This window comes from Ciona intestinalis, chromosome 5, assembly GCF_000224145.3.
Source record: "Ciona intestinalis chromosome 5, KH, whole genome shotgun sequence".
Classification (NCBI taxonomy): Eukaryota; Metazoa; Chordata; class Ascidiacea; order Phlebobranchia; family Cionidae; genus Ciona; species Ciona intestinalis.
Genome location: NC_020170.2, coordinates 1,265,607 through 1,274,058, shown reverse-complemented (window position 1 = coordinate 1,274,058; position 8,452 = coordinate 1,265,607). Strand labels below are relative to the sequence as shown.

Genomic DNA, 8,452 nt, shown 5'->3' with positions numbered 1-8,452 from the left:
TAAGCTTTTCCACGATTCTTTCTTATTTTGTCTGGTCTCCGTGTCGACATTGCTTATTAATTGCTCCACGTTCTAGTTCTTCATATTTATCGGCCATTCTTTAATAATATCCAATCGTTTAATAAAACTTAACAGGATCTGTTTCTACTGCTGAATATCAAACAGTTCACTGACCAATGCTTCCGCAAAGTTAAGGCAATGGGGAAATTGTTTCTGTTATCTCACAATGGGGAGTATTGGCGTGACATTGATAAATTGATTCTCCAGTTATAGATCATTAGGCTGAGGAATGATAATACTGTTCATTGGTCCTTCTACACTTTGTAAATGGATAGCTACCTGATCACGGCATACCATTACGACTTGACTGTATTTTTTGAACCCAATATACATTAGTACAATTAACGCTGTACTATCAAAATACTTTATTTCGACATGGCGTAAGAAAAGGCGGTACGGTATTCCTATATCTGGTGACCAGCAAAAATTGTGGTCTCAAAATGTTCCTTGGTCTCACTGATACCCGCTATATATATAGTTTTTTTGAACAAAGTCGAGCGTTCGTTTCGTAAATTAATTTTAACAAGCGAAAAGAAGCTTCGTCGCCGTAATTCACCTGCAATGCGTAACCATTTGTTACGTCTAAATAGCAACATATGACGTCACAATAAGGATATGTTACGTCGGATATGGCACATTATATTCTTGTTTTTCGCACAGTTTTGTGTTGGTAAAACCGCAATATATAAAAAGACTAACAGCGATTTTACCCGAGGGAATTGCTTGAATATGACGTCATTCGATTCAGTGATGCAATGCAAAATAACGAGTTTACGTACTGATAATTTCACTGAGTTTTATTTGCTAAATAACTCAATAAAGTAAATACATAATGTAGATTGTAGATACGCCTAACTCTACATCATTATTGTTTATCAGAAGGACGTACAATCCAATATGGTAAGTATAAATGAAATACAACGGTAACACTGCACATGGCACTCCTCGGCCACGGCGCGATTGAATTTCATTTTCGTTTTTTTTTCGTTGGCACTCCTCGGCCACGACGCGAAAAGCGAAATTGATTTTCATTTTTTTTTCGTTTTCAATTTCATTTTCGTTTTCAATTTCGTTTTCATTTTTGTTTTCATTTTCGTTTTCATTTTCGTTTTCATTTTCGTTTTCATTTTCATTTTCGTTTTCATTTTTGTTTTCATTTTTATTTTCGTTTTCATTTTCATTTTCATTTTCGTTTTCGTTTTCATTTTCGTTTTCGTTTTCATTTTCAATTTCATTTTCGTTTTCATTTTTGTTTTCGTTTTCATTTTTATTTTCGTTTTCATTTTCGTTTTCATTTTCGTTTTCGTTTTCAATTTCGTTTTCATTTTCGTTTTCATTTTCGTTTTCAATTTCGTTTTCATTTTCGTTTTCAATTTCATTTTCGTTTTTTTTTGTTAAGAGTTAAAAAAACTTGTGGCAACACTGGGCCACCATACTTGTGCGGGCTAACCAACCGTGCTACGCCGCCGGATAGTAAAACATTAACGACCTCAAATGTGTGATTACTTAAACTGAGTATGCTTTATCATGTATTATTAATACATTACATAAAACTATTTATAAGGTATTTTGAATTAATGGATATGGGATATATACATATAAATGCGTATATAAAAAATTGTACAAATTTCTGCATAATTCAATGTCATAAAATTATTCTATTATGAACAAATAGTTCTTCCAATTGTCAACCAACCAGTGATATTGTTACGTCACAATGATCAAGTACATGCCAAATTTTCCCAGAACAAACATTTTGTTTCCATTGCGCAAGCGTTGAATATACTATATATTTGATTTCGATTTAATATTGAATTTCATATTGCATATTTGTTTGAGCCATTATAATGGAAATAATAGCAACATCTCCAATCGTGCCTCTGATTACCGATGCCGGTTTCACTGGTACAATCCGTAGAGGCATGGCATCGGTTCGAGGCGGATTGAGCGCCGCTTCTAGGAGCGTGCGGGTAAGTTATTAAGTTATATGTGGTAAGTTATATGTGTTCGGTATATATTGTGCTTACTTTAATTAATTAATATTGTTATAATAAATATATTTTATTATTTCGTCGTCGGTAGTAGGTACATGACGTCATTGTGATGTCAGAGATAGGTGTTACGGTTATATAATGCGCCAAGTTCGATTAAAACTATAGGCCTATTATGTAAGCTATCTGAAAATATTTTTATTTTATTTGAATATTATGGTATAAATATATGTTAATGTAAAACTAATACACATGGTTGCTTAAATCGAATAGAGCATCGTGATAGAGAACGCGAATATTACGTCATAAACCTAAAAGTACTATCTTTAGCATAGATACCTAGGTATACAGAGAACATATCTTTAATTTTGTGTTGTAACCCTAATACACCATCTAGTTACATCATAAAAGATTTAATGGTTATAGATTTGATCATCGCAACCTACGCGAGATCGCAAAGTCGCAAAATCCCGCTTTTATTACGTCATTACAACCCATATCTACTTATATTATTTAGCATATGCAATAAATCAACGCATAATTTTACAAGTTCACATGCAAGATTATTACGTCATAATGAATTTATTATTGAGTAATACTCGGCCATTTTGATCTTCATGGAAACGTAATTTGGTATTTAATCTTACGATGACGTATTAACGTCTTGTTTTACACCTCATACTGCTTATAATGACGTAATAAACGTACGGGTACCACCTATGTTTAATATTTAGCGCACACAATGCATTGTTATTCAATAGAGGGACATATATGTTAGTCCAAAGAGAGTATGTATTGTATACATTCATTACCTTAAGACTTAGACTTAGAGGGTGTACATGAATCTGAAATCATTGACAGCGAGTGTGTTTATTTGTAGGCAAATCTCTTATAGTTTATAACTTTCCTTGGAACAGTTGTAAAGTGTTTACGCATAATAGCAACCCGTATATTCCAAGTTTACAATTTTACTCAATCTTGTTGACATTTATTTTGCAGAATTGTTTTAAAGGAGCTATGTGCTGCTCTGTGTCTTCCCGGCGCAGCAACAAGGTGATTTATATATGTAGACCTAACTTATCAACAACTATAACTTACATAAAAAAATCTTACTACGGTTTCATATATGGCTGTATGACATATATATTTGACCCGACAGTTGAGTACACTTTTCGAAACGCGCTGCCATATGGCTATAAGCCTTATAACCCTTAGGTTAGGTAACCATTGTACATAATGGTACAACTTCTTTTTAGCAGGAAACCATCGGAACGCCGATTTTAAAAGCTCCTGTTGTATTTAAAGTTTACGGTAAAGGCGTCCCTGACTTAATTTACTTCGTTAACTCGATTCGGCAAACTTATAGATTCCAAAGCACGGACCTTAACGCTTTTTATAGTGGTTATAGTGCACGTGTGCACCGCCTGCTTCGAACTCTCAAGTTTCAGGTTCAATGCTCGTCACTGCAATACGTGGTAACAATAAGTGTATAAAACAAAATACCCGTGGCATCACGACTGTTGTTTCTCGCCACCCGAAGATAAAAAGTTGCATTCATTCCTTCAAAAATATATATATTTTAAATACTTAACTTGGCCCGTTAAACGATTATAGATTCAGTTGAACGTTCTGGATCGCGAGGTGGTGACCTCGCCGGTAGTTTCTCTTCTTCCTCCAATTCGAAAGATTGGTGATGCTAAGCCAGCAGTACCTCGGGCTAGCACGGAGGAAGATGCTACAAGTTTAATCGTGTCGGTGAGTATATTGTTTTCTTATTTTACTAATAAATTAATATTGTGTAAAATAAGATACTGTTAGCAAAAAATTCATAGAGTAGGGTGGGGGAAGATGGGACATAATTACTATTTATCACGTAATATCCGAATATCCTGATCGTGTTTTTAACAGGTAATAACGGTGTAGGGGAGTCGTGAGGATACGGTTTTATAATTCGTTTAATGTTTTTTTTTTTTGTTAACTATACCAAATGGTACGAAAAATAGAATGAAAATGTGTCCCATCGTTCCCCACCCTACTATATGTAAAAGTATTGGACCCACATCGAATATAGCAGATGCCTATTGCAAGGGCTGTTTTTAAAACTGACATTTTACCAGCCGATACCGAAAAAACGAGAAATCTCATCGTTTTTGACACCGATTAATGATGTGCTCCCCGAAATGCCGGTAAGAACTTTTTGCGATAACAACCTTAATATTCGTGTTATTGTTTCTTCCATTAAAACAGGGAATTCGGAGGAGTGCCTCTTTGTCCACTCTTGCAGGAAGGGGGAAATGTGGGGTAAGATTTTACAATATAAAAGTGGGGCACGGGTTAGTAATTTAACTCTTTAATTTTCATAGCCATATCTGGTAATAAGCAAATAAAAATGTTACATGATTATTTGACAATATCTAACGACCCTATAGAGTGGTCGCCAAAGACTTTCCGTTAGTAACTGTTAGATATGATAGAAAAACTACCCCCATTCCAATGAACATACTCTGGAATTTTCTTATATTTAAAGCAAAATATGAAACCCAGTTTCTAATTATTTTTAAAACGTTTGAAATGTTGTCGTTGTACTATTAGGAAGGGGTTCGCCGATCTGCTTCTGTAGGCATGCTACCTGCTTTGACCGTGAATGATGACCGAGTTTGTGAGTATTCTTTCATGCGTGGCCCGCCTCTGGCAGAGAAGCAAGCCCCAGCCCCCGCCCTGTGCCCCCCGAGAGACAACGACGTGTTTTCATACACGATCTGGGTAAATACACACATATGGGGTAAAACGGGATATGTTTTTACTCTCTCTTCTCATTCCATTTGATAGTAAACAAAAACTATTTGCAGAATTTAATTACCGTAGTCCCGCGAGTCAGTAGGATATATTGTTGTGTGTTTAATGCCGGGCGTGTTTGCATAACAATACCATTACAACAGAATATCTTGTCTTGTTTTAAGGTTTGGACGCCAGATAACAAAATCACGAACATGTACTTGTTCAATCTCGACACCGGGTATCACGTTGCAGTTTCGATCCCAATTACAGGAGTTACAGGTACAACTAACAAAGATAAAATCGATTGTTTAACTGATAGTTCGTCCATAATTAGTAAGAAAAACGCACACTTTTAACCCAGTGGTCCATAATTGGTTGCTCAAATTGGTGGTTATACATTTAACAATGAAAAAAAAAGTAAAACTGTCCCCAAGAAAGTTACAAACATGATATCTTAAAGGCGAGCATGAGGTGTATGAAGCAGAAAATCTGTGATATATCGACTGTTGTTGCCCTCCATGCAAGGATAAAAAAAATTACATTTACGTTATTTTTACACATAATATATGCAAGTTCTTTGACAGAGAGACCTATTGAACACCCAATAGTTTCTGTACATGCTCCTATTGGGAAGACTGCAACGTCAGTATCTGACAATGAGGATGCGTCACCAGAGACCGCTGGTTCCATCCAAAAAAAGCCTGTTGTCGAAAGTGAAGTGTTTTTATACACAATATGGGTAAATATACATATATTAGGATGAGGTAAAATGGGATATGTTTTTTTATTCTATTTTCTTATACCTTTTGACAGTAACAAAGAATATAAACAGAATTACATACCCGTAGCCCCTCGACTCTTAAAGAGAATTGTCAAATAATCAAATCATAATACGGAAATATAGGATTTAGATGCTGACAGTATGCCATCTTACCCCACAGGAGGATATCTAATTGTGTGTTTACTACCGGGCATGTTTGCATATCAATATCATTACAACAAAATATCTTGGTTTAAGGTGTGGGCGCCGGACAATCTCCTAAAGGATCTGTTCCTCTACAATGCAAGAGGAATGTATCAATTCGAAATTACTACCAAAAGTGCAGATACAGTTCTACCGGCGAACAAAAAGGAAATCGGTAATTCATCTAACAATTTGTCCTTAAAAATAAAGAAAAAACACACACCTTCAACCCAGTACACCCTAATTGGTTGCTCAAACTGGTGGTCATAAAATAAAAATAATAACAGTCACCCAGAAAGTTTCAAACGTGGCTTCTCATAAGCGGAGATGAGGTGTAGGTAACAAAACATCCGTGTTATTTATCGACTGTTTTTGCCCTCAATACCTAGATAAAACAATTTACTCTCAATTTCTGATACTTTTTTAATAGCCGTAGGAACAATTTTTTTTTCTCGTATTTATAATGTAACCTTCATGATACCAAGTAAAACTAGTAGCTTGCGGGAACTTAAAACTCGTAAATAAAGTCGCAGTATTAACTTATTCAATGTAGTTTTAATATTCAAATTCTAACTTTGTTGCAGACGTGAGCTCAGCACTGGACTCCGTGGACGTTAGCTTATCTGAAAACACTATGGATATGGAAAACACGTAAGTTGGAAATGCTCTTTTGGCAGTAGAGTAGAGTCCCATCACTACAGTTATACATTTCTTTAAATACTCTTTTTACTACCAAATGCAACGAGAAACGAAAATGCAAATACGACGCATGTTACCTCGCCCTATACTATATTACTTTTACAAACATGATAAAAAACCTAAGTAAGCATTTCTTCTTTACCTTATTTTTGTCTGTTATAACCTTTATCCTTTGCAGTATCGATTTGGTTTCCCCAACTGGTTCCCGGCCGGTGGAATCAGATCAGTTATTAGTGCCGGAAACTGATGCCCACAACCTCACCACCCGCACAGAAATGTATCAATTTGAAATTGGTACCAAAGATACAGAAACAGCTATAACAGCGAACAAAAAGGAAATCGGTAATTCATCTAACAATTTGTCCTTAAAATAATAAAGAAAAAACGCACACCTTCAACCCAGTAGCCTCTAATTGGTTGCTCAAACTGGTGGTCATATATATAATTTAAAATTGAAAAAATAATAAGTCACCCAGAAAGTTACAAATGTGGTATCTCATAGGCGGACATGAGATGTAGGAAACAGAACATCCGTAGGATATACCGACTGTTGTTGCCCTCAATACTTAGATAAAACAATTTACTTTCACGATATTTTTGCACATAATATATGCATGGTCTTTTTTGACAGCCGTTTGTATAAGAACAGGCCTTTTTCTCGTATTTATAAAGTAACCTTCATAATACCAAGTAAAATTAGTAGCTTGCGGGAACTTAAAACTCGTAAATAAAGTCGCAGTATTAACTTGTTTATTCAATGTAGTTTTAATACTCAAATTCTAACTTTGTTGCAGACGTGAGCTCAGCACTGGACTCCGTGGACGTTAGCTTATCTGAAAACACTAAAGATATGGAAAACACGTAAGTTGGAAATGCTCTTTTGGCAGTATAGAGTAGAGTCCCATCACTACAGTTATACATTTCTTTAAATGCTCTTTTTACTACCAAATGCAACGAGAAACGAAAATGCAAATACGACGCATGTTACCTGGCCCTATACTATATTACTTTTACAAACATGATAAAAAACCTAAGTAAGCATTTCTTCTTTACCTCATTTTTGTCTGTTATAACCTTTATCCTTCGCAGTATCGATTTGGTTTCCCCAACTGGTTCCCGGCCGGTGGAATCAGATCAGTTATTAGTGCCGGAAACTGATGCCCACAACCTCACCACCCGCACAGAAATGTATCAATTTGAAATTGGTACCAAAGATACAGAAACAGCTATAACAGCGAACAAAAAGGAAATCGGTAATTCATCTAACAATTTGTCCTTAAAATAATAAAGAAAAAACGCACACCTTCAACCCAGTAGCCTCTAATTGGTTGCTCAAACTGGTGGTCATATATATAATTTAAAATTGAAAAAATAATAAGTCACCCAGAAAGTTACAAATGTGGTATCTCATAGGCGGACATGAGATGTAGGAAACAGAACATCCGTAGGATATATCGACTGTTGTTGCCCTTAATACTTAGATAAAACAATTTACTTTCACGATATTTTTGCACATAATATATGCATGGTCTTTTTTGACAGTCGTTTGTATAAGAACAGGCCTTTTTCTCGTATTTATAATGTAACCTTCATAATACCAAGTAAAATTAGTAGCTTGCGGGAACCTAAAACTCGTAAATAAAGTCGCAGTATTAACTTGTTTATTCAATGTAGTTTTAATATTCAAATTCTAACTTTATACAGTTGCAAACGTGACCTCAGCACTGGACTTCGTAGACGTTATCTTATCTGAAGAAACTAAAGATACTGAAAATTCGTAAGTTGGAAATGAGTCCCACCACTACAGTTATATATCTCTATAAATATTATTTTTTACACCAAATGGGGCGAGAAAAGGGAATGAAAAAGAGAATGAAAATACGACGCAAGTTACCTCACCCTACTATATATTACTTTTACAAACGCGATTAAAAACCTAAGTAAGCATTTCTTCTTACCT

General features: G+C 35.2%; 1 protein-coding gene and 1 long non-coding RNA gene across 4 annotated transcripts in view; one reads left to right on the top strand and one right to left on the bottom strand.

Annotated features, from left to right (window-relative positions):
- Positions 1-1,799: 1,799 nt before the first annotated feature.
- The window catches only part of LOC104265757, a 7,822-nt gene continuing 1,169 nt past the window's right edge, over positions 1,800-8,452 (top strand). Inside the window, exons 1-14 of one of the 2 annotated variants that reach the window (XM_018811848.2) lie at positions 1,800-2,030; positions 3,051-3,104; positions 3,666-3,806; positions 4,169-4,237; positions 4,299-4,352; positions 4,644-4,814; positions 5,012-5,108; positions 5,414-5,568; positions 5,848-5,968; positions 6,378-6,444; positions 6,671-6,834; positions 7,287-7,353; positions 7,582-7,745; positions 8,197-8,269. In XM_018811848.2, coding sequence (XP_018667393.2) covers positions 1,908-2,030; positions 3,051-3,104; positions 3,666-3,806; positions 4,169-4,237; positions 4,299-4,352; positions 4,644-4,814; positions 5,012-5,108; positions 5,414-5,568; positions 5,848-5,968; positions 6,378-6,444; positions 6,671-6,834; positions 7,287-7,353; positions 7,582-7,745; positions 8,197-8,269 — 1,520 coding nt within the window. In that variant the 5' untranslated portion in view covers positions 1,800-1,907. Of the gene's footprint in view, positions 2,031-3,050; positions 3,105-3,665; positions 3,807-4,168; positions 4,238-4,298; positions 4,353-4,643; positions 4,815-5,011; positions 5,109-5,413; positions 5,569-5,847; positions 5,969-6,371; positions 6,445-6,670; positions 6,835-7,286; positions 7,354-7,581; positions 7,746-8,196; positions 8,270-8,452 lie in introns of both variants that reach the window. The other variant, XM_026834498.1, reaches the window with a different exon arrangement.
- The window catches only part of LOC113474239, a 15,497-nt gene continuing 12,489 nt past the window's right edge, over positions 5,445-8,452 (bottom strand). Inside the window, exons 3-6 of one of the 2 annotated variants that reach the window (XR_003395906.1) lie at positions 7,546-7,718; positions 6,635-6,807; positions 6,017-6,178; positions 5,445-5,530 (exon numbers count right to left, since the gene is read on the bottom strand). This is a non-coding gene — a long non-coding RNA (uncharacterized LOC113474239). The remainder of the gene's footprint in view (positions 5,531-6,016; positions 6,179-6,634; positions 6,808-7,545; positions 7,719-8,452) is intronic. The other variant, XR_003395905.1, reaches the window with a different exon arrangement.